The sequence below is a fragment of the Phytophthora cinnamomi genome (assembly GCF_018691715.1).
Source record: "Phytophthora cinnamomi strain GKB4 chromosome Unknown Contig0, whole genome shotgun sequence".
Taxonomy (NCBI): domain Eukaryota; phylum Oomycota; class Peronosporomycetes; order Peronosporales; family Peronosporaceae; genus Phytophthora; species Phytophthora cinnamomi.
This window is the reverse complement of record NW_027150933.1, coordinates 138333-154801: the sequence shown is the minus strand read 5'-3', so window position 1 is coordinate 154801 and position 16469 is coordinate 138333. Positions and strand designations below refer to the sequence as shown.

General features: G+C 50.8%; 1 protein-coding gene across 1 annotated transcript; it reads right to left on the bottom strand.

Annotated features, from left to right (window-relative positions):
* Window positions 1-13011: 13011 nt before the first annotated feature.
* IUM83_01720 (uncharacterized protein) lies at window positions 13012-15380 on the bottom strand (the record flags this gene model as incomplete). The annotated part of the gene is made up of 5 exons (XM_067925594.1): window positions 13012-13630; window positions 13723-13846; window positions 13915-14643; window positions 14740-15063; window positions 15134-15380. The coding sequence occupies 5 exons, from the start codon at window positions 15378-15380 to the stop codon at window positions 13012-13014; spliced, it is 2043 nt and encodes a 680-aa protein (XP_067801154.1).
* Window positions 15381-16469: the final 1089 nt, after the last annotated feature.

Sequence of the window (16469 nt, the reverse complement as noted above, 5' to 3'; positions counted from 1 at the left end):
CTTGGAATCCTATCTTACTTAACTTATATTTGAGTATTCAAATATAATTAACCTAAGTAATTACGAAGTACTTACGCTTCCTCATACACGTTGCGCAATGTGTAAGCTAACGTAGTGAGTCAAGTTAGCCCCACTACTCTCTGTTCCACGAAAGTATGCAGCAGATCTCATGCCAAAACCAAATGTGGTACACACAACGAATTTCTATTTAATAAAATGCCGACTTTGTCAATTCCGTAATTCATAGGTGGGCACACGCTCAAAGTGCACCATTCGTGTTTTTACATCCCCTCTCAAGACGGCAATACCTCAGTCATGACACGAGCCACCGATACAGGAGACCTGACGATCGAGACCAAGGTAGCCGTGGCACTCTTCCTGGTGGACCTCGTAGCGCGGGGTTCCAGTGCTCCAGCGGCAGTTGCAGCCGCCGTTACCGCGTTTCCTATCGGTTCGAGGTCGGCTTGGACAGTGTGGTCGAACCGGGCACGCTCCTCACATCGCCACACAACAGCTACTCGGATAGACCGCCTACACGAACAAAAAAGAGGTAGCTAGCCTTGTTGCCGGCGCCCACCTCGTTGAGCGGCAGACTCTTCGCTCGCTCGCGAAGGCCACCGGTATCCCCCACGTATCGTTGAGGAGATACATCAAAGCGGGTTGGCTCCGGCGCGCCGTTTCGCACGTGAAGCTAACGTTGACACACACACACAACTTCCGCCGGCTCATATTTTTTTATTATGCATGTGCAACGGTCTATTGGTAGGCTTTTGTTCCCCAATTTAAATAAATACTTGTGTTGACTAACAAAACATAACTTTATCTTTGTAGGAGGTGGTTACCAAATGCACAATATGTATGACGTTGTCCACATCGATGAGAAGTGGTTTAATTTGTACAAGGGATCAGCACGATACTACTTCGCACCAGAAGAAGGATTGCCCTATCGTTCTACACCTAACAAGCGCTACATAGGTAAAATTATGTTTCTTGCAGCAATAGAGCTGCCTCGCTACAACGGTCGCACTAAAAATAATTCGACAGAAAAAATGGCATTTGGCCAATTATCGAGCGCGTTCCATCCCAGCGATCTTCCAACAATCGCTTAGCAGGCGAGCTCGAGACAAAAGAATGTCAGCATGACAAAAAAGCTCTACAAGAAAATGCTGATTGAAAAGGTGTTTCCGGCGATCCGGAAGAAATGATCAGGTATGTCTATTATTTCTGCGATTATACTATTGTTACTAACTCTAATTGTTGCAGGCTGTAAGAACAGGTTGATTCAGGTGCAACAGGATACTGCCGGCCTCCACATCTCTCCGTTCGACGTTGATGTTGCGGTCGCTGGTGAGCAAGGTCGCTGGGACATTGAGCTAATGTCCCAGCTACCGCGCTCGCCTGACCTCAATACGCTTGGTGTTGGAATATTCAACGCGTTACAAGCTATTCAACTGAAGAAGATGACGAAAAATCTAGATGGACTAATTTACGCGGTCTCGGAAGCGTTTAGACAACTCCCCTCTTCGAGAATTGACAAGTGTTCATCACGCTTCAAAAGGTGATGCAATGCGTCATGCTTCATGGAGGTGGAAATGGTTACCCTTTCGGAAATGGATAAGTATGTATCCAACACCTAAACTGTAGTGTAGTGTACCCATCCCTAAATCTTAGGATTTGAATTCGATTAAATCTGATTGGTCCTTTGCAGTACTGGTGAGCTCGTTTTGATACCAAACAAAACGCTTCCGTAGAGGGTCTAAATCAGCTCCTCCACATCCCAAAATAATGTTCCTAGATGCAGCAGATCATCAGCATTCTAATGATACCGCTCTGACTGAAGAGCGGTTAATAGTCGCTGAATTGCGGAGGAAACTGTGACTGCATTCAAAGTTAGCGTCATTCTCCCGGCGTTGGTTAAGGCGAAACTAACACTGCTGCGCTGTTAAAACCCGAGCGGAAAGAGCATACTGCGCGCATTCGTATGCTACCTTCGGCGCTCAAATATGACGAACCGTTCATCTGATATAGCAACTTTACGTTTTACTGCATACTTTCGTGGAACAGAGAAGTATAGTATATTATACTCCACGTTTTCTCAGACCAGTGCCAGGGTGTTGTTGGGGAAATATAACTTTAGTCCACGTTTGCCTCTACCGGTGGAACTGCTATACATAGCAAATAGGCACAGAGGGGGGGGGGGGGGGACGACCCCAGGGCCGGAACGCTGCGAAGCAGGAAATAAAAACCGCTGAAGAGACCTCACTTTCTATTACGGAGTTGGCCAGGACCAACAAAGTAATTGCTATTGCTAGCAAGAAGCGTGCGCGTGCGATTCAAGACACTAGTGAAGTCGCTCAACTCCAAAAGGAGGACAACCTTCAGTCAAACAATATACAGTCCTATCACACAGTAGTCAATCGATTGGATCCAGGGGTGACTACACACAACCTCCTAAAAACGCAGTTTATATGAAATATGGGGTCTCCAAAAGGAGAACCAACAACTGGAATATGAAATACTTCGAGGCGCGCGTCGCCCGATCACCGCCTAACTTGGTCTTAGCCTTTGGGAGAGTGCAGCGGAGGTATTCGCGGTCACGACGCGTCCAAACGCAGGCCTCATCGCTTAGAGCCGCTGGCAGGGTTGGTTTCTCCGGGCAAGGTTTGTCCCTCTTACTGGTTTACAGCACAACTTCGTCTCTAAGGTATCAGCAGCACTTGCGGTCTCTTCTTGCAAATTGAACTATCTGGTTATCTAGTCTGTTAGGCATGTGTACCTACAGTCTCTATGGAAGCAGTCATTTTATCTTGAATTCACTATGGTCACGTCGCACGTCGAGCAGGTCATGGATCGGGCAGGAATCTGGTCGGTGCGTAACATATCCTGGTCGGTCGTCGTGGTCTGTCGTTAACACCTTGTCTGGACCATACTTGGAACAGGGAAGGCCTTTCTGGGTACAAATCAGGCGACGACGGGTCGTTCCGTCGGGAGGTCGGCATCCAGAGCTTGGCGTTCGGAGTTCTCTTCGTCTGGAGTCGTAAACTTGGGGATTCTGGAGATGACTTACACTCAGTATGCTCTACCTCCAAACGTTCTTGGGCAGTCTCCTTTCGCACTCCACCTCTACTTGCTTGGGCTCTCAGCTTGTGCGTGCCCCTGCTCTTCACCATGGTTGACGATCTCCAGCGTCACATGTCTTTTTCTGGACCCATCGCAGGCAGGGTTACCGGATAGGCGTTTGGACAAATTCTGTGGAGCCGCTTCGTGTCAGTGGAACTCTAGTGTGTCGTCGTATGGCCGAGCTCCGTTCATGCCGGTTGCAAGGATGAAAGCGTAGCAGATTTTGTAGGCGATTGACGTGTACTTCCGACCAAAGAACGCATATGAGCCGATCTTGTAATAACAAGAGTAAGGTTCCTTGGCAGAGTGAAAGGGTTTGTCTGTCGGCAACTGGGATTCTTTGGAATGAAGTCGAAGTTGCAAGTGAAGATGAGTCATTGCAAATCAGCTATGGCAAACCTATATATTTTTCCTTTTTCTATCCTTACGAACTCATGAAAACCCCTTCACTCCCACAATACAAGCACTCAACAAAACAGGCGGTGCTAGCGAGAGCGCCTGTGGTTGGTGTCGTTGTCACCCCCGTCACTGGCTTTGACATCATTGCTCCATTCACGGTCTATGTACAACCCCAACAGGTGACCAGCAAGCAGCAGTGAATCACGCCCAGTAAGACCTCGTTGCTGACGCTTGGCGCGAGCGAGCACATAATATTATTGTAGGTAAGCGCATTTGTCAGATCGCTACCCTGACGACATCCCTTGCGAAGCTTCTCCGCTGCCATCCAGAAACACATCTCCACCATCTTTGGGCTAGTCTTAGCCTTTAAGTCCTTTACGATTTCGTCGAACCCGCGTTCCGTCACCTCCATAAGCGCATCGTCGACAACAGCAGTATGTGGCCCAGCTACAGACATGTACGTCGTCTGTTGTTATCTCTGACGGCTCGACGGAACACTTGCTTGGAGATGCATTGTAGTGGTTTCATGAAGGGCAACACCGCCTTGAGTAGATCCTCAAATTTGTTGCCGATGGAGGCAATGACGACGTACTCGACCATGTATTGTAGTGTTTCAGTATCAGCGCTACCAATCTCGTACAGGGGTTGCCCGTCGCCGTCCTTAGACATAATCGATGCCTCTCTGCTAGATTGCAGGGCAGGGAGCAGTATCTCCCCGACGTCCCATGCTTGTAAGCAATAGCTGCTCGCGCAACGTAGAAGATGTGGTTGCTCCTGTCAGACTCGCGAACAGGACGATTTACTGGGTTGGCCACGTGGCGGCGGCCCTGCCAGATGATCAGATTCGACTTCGCCGCAAGCTTCCCGGCGTGATATGCCCAACGGATAACACATAGTTCCCGGCTTCGGCCGGAACAATGCGTCATAGCAACAAAGCCGCGTAGGAAAATTACTCAGGATCGACACGTCACCACTTCGCACAGCCTCATCCTATAGGAATTCAGAACGCATAGAGGGCGCGAATAAAGATGTTGGTCGCTATTGAGAGTCGATGGTGACGGTAAACTTCTGCATATCAAGTTTTGTGTTATGTTATATCTATTTATTCTATTACGTCAGAAATTTACGGATTGGCTTCATTTCCCGCGACGACGGAACTCGAGGGGAATAAGCTCAAGGTGGTATCCTGACGGCCACTTATACGATGTAAAGAAATTGGGCGCCTCCGTGTAAAAGATGTAAATATAAAAAATGCTAAACCAAAACCGCAATAAGTAGGATCACTGTCTTTCATTCCATTGTCAAGTTTGCGGAGAATGCGCGACTTGTTGTGTAAGAGATTAATACCACACCTGTCTCATTACTTCCGAACAGCGCTGTTGTGTGTCAGCCCCTAGATGTTGGGAAATCGGACCTCTACAAGAATATATCGGAAACCGAACTAATAGATGCGCTTGAAGAACCTCGAACAACTTTGCGAAGCCGAAGCTGTCTTTGGCCAAGTGCCCGCGCATGTTGGCCCTTTGATGTAGCAACATACCGGTGGACATCGCCAGCAGTGACTTGGCAAATCAGATGTCGCGGTGATTGAGTGGTACCCTTCTTGCCGTGATATATGCTCCAAGGAAACGCTGACGCACGAGAGGTACGTTTACAGAACCACTAATTATAAATTGCTGCGGCGGCGGGGGTGGGGGGCTACGTCTTCGAACCCAGCTCGGAAAAAGGCGATGTAAGCTCTAGGTCTTCAGTACCCTGGCAGCTGTCGTTTTGGTGTTCTTGACAGCACCACTAATCTGGGTTCGGGCTGCATCCTCACACGCACCGGCCACGATAAGAAGATGTGACCCTATCTCGCGCAAATACGTGAAGGCAAAGACCACCATTACCGGCGACGCCTTCGAGTCCTACGCGAGCGTTAACGCTAAGCACACGCTCGGGAACAACCGGCTCTTATGTGGCCGACTGCTGGATCAGTCATGACAAGTGTTTCGCTGACCCCGTGACTGAAGCCCACGGGAGTCTTATCAACAGTGCATGGAATGTGCGCGTCGAGCGACTCCAGAAGGGGATGATGGGATTAAACGAGAAAACCTACTACTAACTGCTGAACTACTGCCTACTACCTACTGTCCTACATATTAATCTTAATCACTCTCGCTACTACTGGGATCCGCGTATGAAATCTTGGAGTCGCGCTTCCGAAGTCGGCTGATCACAGGTCTTGGAGCTAAAGGGTCTGTGCGACCCCTGTCGGGACCTGATCGCTACGGCACAAGCAGTAGAACCACGTTAGACGGTCCATAATCAACGGTAATCTCCTCACCTTTAAGGATTGTACGAACGGCAACAATACCAATCTGGTGTCCATGAGGACCCAACAATTTCTCGATACGACAGTTCGCGTCACATCGATGCTGGAGAAAACATCCAATACTTCCACTTGGTCACTTGAAAGATATGCAGTCTGATTTCGAGAAGTCAATCTCTTAAGCTTCACGGTGTATTGCTTCTGAGGGTCAGTGATCGACACCTTCCCGATATATGGGCACACCATGAACCCTTCACGAATCTGACGAGTTCAGTAAACACTCAACTGCCCCACAGACTTTCCTTCCAAGTCAGTCATATGCTTGACGCGGATTTGGAGACTATCATACGACGACCACAAAACTTGCTGGATTGACTACAAGTATCCCGGTTGCATACCAACCCCTCCTTCAAGTTTCGACATTGATCATCTTTACTCTGGTAACAAGGATTTCCACAACCGCACGGGCTATCAACATGACACACGTCAAATTGGATACCAGCCGGAATAATGTTCGCGGTTAATTCGCGGATATCACCCGGCCAACCCACCACGGTTTGGTCCGGAAATCCACATAATTGAGCCACAGTCTTCACTGGTTCAGGATCACTCACTTTCCTGAATATAGATGAAATTTCATCTGAAATCACTCCACTTGGATTCGCCACACGTTTTCCGTGGCGATATGCTTTACGAGCTGCAATATGGCGCCGCATTTTCGATTGGAGACTTGTTGGCTCTCGAAAATGAGGTCTCCTCGCGTGTTGCTGTTTCAGTAATTCATCTCGAGTGGGTAACTGCGTCACAACACTTGAACTCGTCCTCCAATCAACGGGAGTGGAGGACTTATCTTGATTTTCTTAATCTTGGGTGGACATCTTGAGCGGTTACGAGTTTCTCGTAAGGGCGGGTACAATTGTAATTTTTGGCACCTGCCTCCAGTTCAAGATTACTTATATTACACATTTATATTACTCACCTACACCTAATAAGTTTAATGAAATGTATTAAATCAGAAGGGGGGATGGGCCTCCTCAGGTCGGCGGGGTGTCTCAACGAACCCCAGTGGACTCCGGCTTCAACCTCCCAAACACTCAAAACAACGTTCATGCTGAATAGGGGTGGAACATTTTCTCACACAGATAAACCAGCGAAACCTACACGAAAGCATGGTTCGCAGCAATATGATGCTCTTGCGCATGTGTTAAGCATGTGCACATTGCTCGCGTCATTACCAGGAAAGCTACCGGTCAACTATATGAACCTCGTGGCAGACGAGAGCGACGATAGTCTGCTACATACACAGAGATTCTATCAATGGTATTTTATCTCGCGCATCGAATGAAGATTCCAGAAAGAGGTTGGGATATGAATACTAAGGCAGAGCCTTCTGAGTGTGGCTGTTTGTTTTTGAAAATTATTTTTGGTCATTACACTCATATCATTGGGACACGGATTGTAACGGGGGTCGGTACTTAGGCCGGTTCAATGCATCCAACTACCAGATTGCAGGATGTGAAAATCGCATGTGAAACGACCTAAAGATACGGATGATGCAATTTCACAGCAACAATAGAAGTTACATCTTCAGGTCGATCAGTCTGCGGTGTTTGTAAACTGTACGCCGCGATCTGGCTACAAGCCTGTTCTAGAAGTTTCGACTACGACAATGAACGGGCTGGTGTTAATTGGACGTCCTCAATAGCTTTGAGCCAAACGTCTCGATACTCACACATCTCCAAACGGAACCTCAGGTTCGCCTTTATAGATACGGTTGGCTCGTAATTTCATGATTCTATTTGGGCAGGGTAGCAAATGTCGAATAGGAACAAAATTGGCAACCTCAAAGAACGGAGAGTCCTCCATTTAGCCAAGAGCGCAATAGTATCTTCAGATTTTTCTTAATTAACTGTGTTGAATTTAAGAGCACTCCATACATCCCGTGACGAACGATGCAAAGACCATACCGTATTTTTACGTTTGAAGATATGCAAAACCACATTTTAGGATCTTGATTAAGGTTATCTCATTAGAATCAGAAAGTTGGCCTAATTCTTTTCGATTTGAGTGACTCTCAGCCTCACTTGTGCGTTTAGAGTACAATCACTAAGTGACTATGTAACCAGCGTACCGCTACTCAAGCAGTGGAAAGCTAACCTTCCACCCCAGTTACCATCGTCACGGCTTCTTGAATGCGCATGTAGCGCGACAGCTAGTCGTACACCGAGGTCCACCGAGTGGTGTTCATTTGGGCGGGCCGAAAAGCGTATACTTAGCCAAGTCAGCGCTGTTGGTGTAATACCTCAGCTGACCCATCCAATAGCTGACTTCTTCGAGAAGATGCTGATGATTGGCCAAAACTTGGTGAATAGCCAAGTTCAAGCGATGTCTCGCGCAGCCGATCAGAGGCACCCCCATCTAGGTGGCGATCGACTGGGCACTAAGAGAAGGGAGAAGAAGGCCAAGTCAACTTTTCGGCGTCGCCGGCACCGACGACGACCCCGAGGTTGATTTCCAGCCATGTCCGAGAAAGCACGGATGCCGAAACGCCAATATTTATCAAATATGCAGTAAGCGCCAAATAAACTTTTGGACGATAAACTCAACGAGCTTGGGAATGTTTGTCATTTGGTCGGACATTACCACATCCACCACACCTACACTCAAATACTTGTGTTCGTTATCACAAACAAAACGCCCCTCTAGCGTCACCGGAGATGCTTCGCCGGGGCTTCGAGCGCACATTCTTCAAGACAAATACTATTTTTGGGATGTATGAAAATGTATTTTTTTTGCAAGACGTACTGCGTTTACCTAATTTTTTCCCCCCTAAGACGAGGCCCTCACATCAGGGTGGTGTTCTGATGTGTGTACCTCCATTAATCCTTGCGACTGGCCAAGGTTGTTGCAAGAAGTTGGAAATATGTTGCGTTCTATTGACAACACGCAATCGTCGCTCACCTTCAAGTTCGGTGCACACTCAAAATCTGCAGACGCGCTTTTATTGTCGCACAAGAAGTTGGTAGCTGTCCTGGCACACGGCAACAAACGACAGAGAGTGAACATGAGGCCTCGCACACTGATGGGGGGACTTGCCATCAAGAGCAACTTTAGTAGCGGGTTCGTCCCCCTCAAACTGATAGCAGGATGTCATAAACTGAATGTGGCATTTCAAGATAGAAGACAACCGGGGCGACTGCTACCCAACAGATCAAAAACAACCCACTAGGCGACATGGTCAACATACTTGTCGTGTGTGGACAAAGTTTACTGATGAATTGAGGCTTATCCCGGTGATGAACGGCGTCTATCCAACGCAAGCATATACTCACACCAACCGGGTATTGCTACTACACTTGTCGACGCGTGAGAACCGAGCTGGGTTTTTCGGTTTTGATCTAGCGACCGATGATGGTCGACTGTTGTCTGATCCTGTCGACAAAGTCATCGCCAAATATGAATCGGGGCGACGCTAGAAATTAGTTACATACAATTTCCGACTCAAGTACTATGGCTTCGCGGGAGCTGGGATAGCTCTCCTATTTTCCCATTCGCCCCAATCGTATAGATTTTTCTAGCGCACATTGCAATGTTTAATTTAACTCTAGCTAACGAACTTGAGTTTGCATTTATACATGTAGATGTCCACGGGCATCTGACGCGAGATGATGTCCAACTTACCTCGTTGAATAATCATTAAACGCAGGTGGGGACGCTGTCAGTAAGGTGTACAATGAGAATTTGTACTTGTTCTAAGCTCACAGACAGTCGAGACTTAGATATGCGTGAGCAAAGGCTGGCTTTATTGTTGTGGTTAGCTCTGCTCTCTACTCGGCGAAATGCGGAATGATCTTGTCTGGGCAGGGGCGGAGCCCACTGGGCTGTGGGTTCATTAGGTATTGTCGTATGCAGCCAATGTGAGAGGTCGCACCATATTTCTCATATGTACGCTTTGACACATCCCTTCGTTTGAGGATGCGATAGGCGATGCCTTCCCTCCGTACACGTGCAGGTTCGTGAATAGCTCCCTCTCTCGCAAACGTGAAGGGAAGCGAACTTGTCTCGCGTATGTGAGTCAGCCTTCTTGGCTAGTACCTTGAGGACACCACTTTGACACGCAGGTGAATGCCCAATATCTGCGCCGCGCGCTATAAAAACTAAAAATAAACAAAATTATCATATCGACACGTAAATAACGGGCATATAACACATATATTATGACGGATTATCTTCCCTTTCGCAGACTGAGTCCGGGACACGGTCTCTTGTCCACTTATTTCCAGTCGAAGGCCCCAGGTGAATAACAACCAGCGATTCATGTTAGCCGGTCCACCTGAGGGTGCAAGCACATTGGTAGGAATAGTAGCTAGGGAGGTGGTGTATGGTACGTATCGGCTTTGAAGGAGGCATTTTCAGGCAGCCGCAGCCTGGGCTGGTCTGTAGGCCCGTCTTACGCCTCGAAATCCGAATATGTAGACATGCGAGACGAGGACCATTGCTGCGGACGCACGCGCTCTCCAGATCCACCGTTCACTCGGTCGATACGTCACCAATAGACATGTTACATCCCGCGTCATCGCTAATCACGCTCCTGGCCACTGCCTTCACCCGTCTCTGTAACTACGTGAGCCGGACCTTGCAGTTACTCTCACGTTTAGCCGACGTGTCACACAACAAAGGGATACCGCCGCAGACAGAACACTTCAGAGCGCTTAAGACCTCGTATTTTGTTGGGTAGGAACGAATCCTCACTTATCGTAGACTAGCCGCTTGGTTTAGAACAATCCTGACCAACCTGCAACCGAGATGTGGGCGTACGGTCGCACGCCCAGAGCTGTCACATACACTAGCCTAAACCGTAGTTACAGTTCGTCTAACTAAAGTATCGGCCACCACCCGAGGTCTCATGCTCGCTGAGATCCTTCCCTCCGCGGATCCTCATGTGAAGCCCCCGGCTCTACTGGTGCGACCAGCCCAAAGTGCACGAGAGGCAGTTTTTTTAGTGTCGTAAATGTGTTGGACCATAATCGATATGACGCAATTAAAAATTGATGTTATCCTTTTGTCTTTATAGGACTGATATTTCGAGAGGGTACGTATGTACTACGTGCTTGCATGACTCAGGCGCCCTGATAACCTGCGGCGTCGGGTCGGGCTCCAAGCTGTAGTAGGGCAGCGTCAAAACCATCGTCTTCAGACACCTCAACCTCCGTGGTTGGACGTTTCGGGAAGAGGGCACGAGGCTTAAGTCGGCTTACATGGACCCAGGGGTTGACCCGGTATCCAGTGTCATGGATCTTGAGTTTGACCCGAAAGTCATCGTGCATTTCCTCTATCCGGAAGGGTCCATGCCACATGTGAGCGAGTTTCCGACTGAGGCCAGGTTGGACCTTCGAAATGTATAACCAAATCAATTCTCCCTTCTCGAATCCAGACTTCAATCTGTCGGACAACTCTCTCCACTTCTGCGTCTGGGATTCTGACCGCTGGCGCTTTGCCTTCTTCCGCAGGTCCTCAGCACATGAATATACTGCCGCTGAATCTTCCGGCGCCACTCGTAGGCCGTTTTCTCCGGAATGCTAGAGGGTTTCGGACCCAACATAGCCGACAATGTCCCTTGAGCGTCCCAGCCGTGTACCAGGTAGAATAGTGTGTCCAGACGCGTGGCATCGAACGAGGTGTTCATAGCAAACATGAGCCTCTCTGTGTGGTCGTCCCAGTAGCTGTGATCGTCCCAGTAGCTCTGGTCGGCCTCGGCGATGTATGCTCGGATACCCCGAACAACTATCTGGACAGACCTCTCCTGCTGGCCATTGGCTTGCGGGCGATACGCGAGAGTAACTCGTTGCGTGCTCCCCAGAAGTTTTCGAAACTGCGTGAAGACTTCGCTCATAAAACGGGGATCCTGATCATGTTTGACCATGGAGCTCGCCCCGAATCTCCGACATACGCACTCTTCGTAGACTTCGGCCACGTCTTGAGCAGTGGTAGACCTCATGGGCTTACACATCACGAATCCAGAAAAGTCGTCTTGGAATGGCAACAGGAAAGTGTCCCTACGTTCGGATTCCGGCATGTGAGTCACAAAATCCATCGAGACAACTTCAAACGGAAGTCTGGGCTCGATATTCCCGGGCGACGGGCCTATATTGGGAGGCCGTCCCTTTCCACTTGCACAGTCGACACGCTCTTTCACGCAGTGTTCAACATCGGCGTACATCCGCTGCTAGTAGAACTCGGAACGAAGCTTCTCGTAACTCCGGGTGCTGCCTTGGTGACCGCCTTGAAAGTCTTCGTGTACATAATGTAGCATATCTGGGCGTAAGGGCTCCGGAATCACCAGTTTCAGTTCATCTACAAAGTCACGAGGGCGGCCTCGGGTTGAACAAGCTAGAGGGCAGAGGACGTCCCGTGCATCCAGCGCAAACAGGTCCGCCACTTTTGCGATCTTGTGGAGTCTCCTCGGCGAGAACCTCTCGACATCTCCTTTCAGGAATGACTTGATCTCAGACAGGTAATGGTCTTGATCCGGGTGAGTCGGGATGCGTCTCCATCGTTCAGCCTGATACTCTAAAGGCGTCATGGGTCTGCTAGGCTCATCATCATTCGGAGAGGTGTCACCGTCGACTTCTGGGCTCAGACGCTCTCCGTCCATGGTTCTTGACCTCGACCACAGTGAAGACTTTCGCAGCGTGTGATAGTGGCATAGACGGTGTGTCTGCAACCACCCCTGCCGTTTCCTTCGACTGGGTCGATGTACCAGGATGCTGAGGTTGCTCCATCAGCTCGTTCAGGGAGTAACGCAGGTTGGTACCGGGCTTGGTGTCGTCTTGCCTCATCAGGATCCAGTAGCAGATGTGCTTGGGGAACTTCCAAATGTCGGGCCCGGCCATCTGCCGCTCCTTCGTGGCGACGTGCTTCTTGAGGCTCTCGTGATTCTTGATCCGTCTGGCACACACTCTTCGGATGTTGTTGGAACTGGAGTCCCGGTCCAACACGACCCAGAGGAGTGCCGACTATCATGTCGACCCAGGCCTCGATGAGCCTGACTGCGCGGTCGCCCATACTTGTCCGACGGTGGAAGTAGAACTCTCCACGGCGCAAGTCCATCATCTTCTCCCAGAGACGCGTTCCCATGAATTCCCGCAGCTCATCAGGTGCGCACTGCTCCTTCAGAATATTCAAGTTGTGGCGTTCGGAATGAAATCTGGGAACCCGGGTGTCTGATGTGGAGCGTGCGCAGTGGGGTCGCCCGACTTCATGAGAACTCCGAAGTACATCCAAGAGTTTACGGTTGGACCCGGCGTTTCGATAAGCCGGTCCTCGTCCGCCGTCAGGTTGTCTGCACCTTTGGCAGCGAGCTCCGTCGGACCACCGGAGTTGCGTCGCTTGGAACGCTTGGACTTCGTCGTGGACTCGATTTCAGAGCCAGACTTGGACCTCGACTTGACCTCTGCGTGGGACTCCGACTCGCTCCCTGACTGGAGTTCAGACTGCGACTTCTTCGACTTCTTCGACTTGAACTTCTTCGGTGCGCCTGGCTCCGCAGAAGAAGTACTCAGACTCCCACTCATGGAAGTTCGCTTGGCAATGCTTGGCGGGCTGTCATTTCCAGAATCATCATCCTCATCGTCATACTCGTCATCGACACCGTCATCTGGATCCTGCTGTGGGTCGTACTCCTCGTCCTTGTCCTCGACCTCGAACTTTTCGTCTTCCTTGAGCTCCAACGTCTCCAGCTCAGCTTCGTCTGGGTGGAGGTTTGGAAGCGAATCCCATTCTGGAAGGTGCCCTTCACTTCTGACCAGGGTTTCGAGAGACGTCAAGGCGACGGTCAAGTATCGACGCGGGATATACTTGGTCACGATGTAGTATCCAGACGATGCCAATACATCACCGACAGCAACATGAGGACGAGTTCGTACAGGTGAAACCTCGTGTAGAGACACTTGTCCTGCCCCACCACGTTCAGCGCGTCCGGATATTCCAGGCCGTCCTCCATCATGAGCTGGACGTCTGCGCGCAGTTTCTTCCAGACGACTGGGTAGTCAGCCAGGTGTGCCCGAGCTTGCGCTGAAGTCAACGGCATAGAAGATTCTGCAGGGCGACAGCTGGCGTCCGAGTCTCGATCCAGTCCGTCGGAAAGTCTTGAGCGACGTCCGGAGCTGCCTTCTTGCTTGACTTGGACGACTTGGGCGAGGACTTCTGCTTGCCGGAGCGCGTGCGCTTGGACCCGGACGTCTTCGAAGACGGATCTTGAGACAGGTCGATGACTGAGCCTGGAGGACCCCTTTCCTTGGTCTCTTCGTCGCCGTCGTCCGCAGGAGGATCCATCCGAACGAACGGAGGAGCTTGGAAGACGAGATTGTCGTAGGCCATGACAGTGATGACCGTCTGCCACTCGCGAGGGACTTGCGTTCCAGATTCCAAGTGGTCCAGAAGGTCGCGAAGTAGGGCCCAGTTCATCACCACCGTCGCGTTGTCCTGAAGAAAATTCATCACATGCGCTGTCCGGAGACGCGATCGTGGACCGGACGCTGCCCGAGTCGACTGCACCACTTCCATCTCAGCCTTGAGATCGCGGACTTGATCGCGGAGACTGTTGACGTCCTTCTCCCGCTCTTCCACGAGGAGGAGGAAGTCCGAGCGGCTCTGGGACAGAGCCTCAGTCTTCTCCCTTTGAAGCTCAGCCACCTTCTTGATCCAGTAGCTGGTCTGGAATTGCTGCTCGCGCTTGAGTCGGATGACTTCGTCGTGAAGATCCACATTCGCCTTGGCATCCTCATCTTCAGCGAGCCGACACTTGACCCGGTCTTACCTTGCGGTCATCCGGAGGAGAGACACCGTCCCAAACGTCCGGTAAGCCAGTTGCTTGGCGTCGAATTGGGACAGGATACTGGCCAGCTCACGCTTGACGGCGAAACTCTCGAGCTGAGACGTGAGCCCGGTCTCACTCAGCGGATTCTCACGCGAAGTCAGGATGTAATCCCCGATGACGTCGTTGTCCTCAAAAAAATCGTACAAGTGGACCAGCTCGCTGGCTCCCAGACTCTCCATTTGGACCAGGGCCTCCAAACCACCGAAGCCATCCTGCAGAAACGTTTTGCCGTTGTTGTGCTTCTCCGTCGCCGGAACGCCGACGACCCGCACCGTGACGTCCGAAGGCTGCTCTGCCGGGAAGGAGTATGTGCTGGGCTTGCGTGACGAAGAGCCCTGTCCGGAAGAGAGGTGATCTTGCATTTGGAGAGCATTCGCTCAATTCACACTTAGTGCTTGAAGGCTCTTGGACTCCTGCGCTCGGACCCTGCGGCTGGCTTGCCGGGTTCGACGAGTTGCCGCTGGGCGAGGACGCTGAAGCTTGGCCGTGGGCCCTGGAGTCCGGGGACCCCCCTGTCGAGCCGGACGCTTGCTGCTCCGTCTCCTCCTCTTCCTCCTCGCTCCCATCTCTGGAGCTGCGCCCGTCCTTCGGGGCGGAGGACCCTGAGCCTACGCTGGGTTCGGCGGAGCCGGCCCCATCCGGGGCACTGCTCGCGGTGCGCGTTGCGACCATGATCTTGGTTGCTTGCCGGGAAATCTTGTTCTGGCTGCGTTTCGATGAAAGAAGTTTCCGAAGGATGGTTTCGAACCCAACCGGCTGACGCGACGTAGGCTAAAGAAAGAAAGCGACCTCCGCAAGCTGTACCGCCGTCCGGAGCAGCCCGGCATTTGGACATCTTCGTGCGCCTTGCGATCGTGGTCTCATCGCAACCTATCAGCTCGTAGGTAAATTCCTTTATGAGAGCTTGGGATGAAAGGGACGGTTGACACGAAGCGGCTCCTCAGAAATTGCCCAAACGCCTATCCGGTAACCCTGCCTGCGATGGGTCCAGAAAAAGACCTGTGACGCTGGAGATCGTCAACCATGGTGGAGAGCAGGGGCACGCACAAGCTGAGAGCCCAAGCCAGCGGAGGTGAAGTGCGAAAGGAGGCTGCCCAAGAGCATTTAGAGGTAGAGCATACTGAACGTAAGTCATCTCCAGAATCCCCAAGTTTACGACTCCAGACGAAGAGAACTCCGAACGCCAAGCTCCGGATGCCGACCCCCGACGGAGCGACCAGTCGTCGCCTGATTTGCACCCAGAAAGTCCTTCCCCGTGCCAAGTATAGTCCAGACAAGGTGTTAACGACAGACCACGACGACCGACCAGGATATGTTACGCACCGACCAGATTCCTTCCCGATCCATGACCTGCTCGACGTGCGACGTGACCATAGTGAATTCAAGATAAAATGACTGCTTCCATAGAGACCGTAGGTACACATGCCTAACAGACTAGATAACCAGATAGTTCAATTTGCAAGAAGAGACCGCAAGTGCTGCTGATACCTTAGAGACGAAGTTGTGCTGTAAAGCAGTAAGAGGGACAAACCTTGCCCGGAGAAACCAACCCTGCCAGCGGCTCTAAGCGATGAGGCCTGCGTTTGGACGCGTCGTGACCGCGAATACCTCCGCTGCACTCTCCCAAAGGCTAAGACCAAGTTAGGCGGTGATCGGGCGACGCGCGCCTCGAAGTATTTCATATTCCAGTTGTTGGTTCTCCTTTTGGAGACCCCATATTTCATATAAACTGCGTTTTTAGGAGGTTGTGTGTAGTCACCC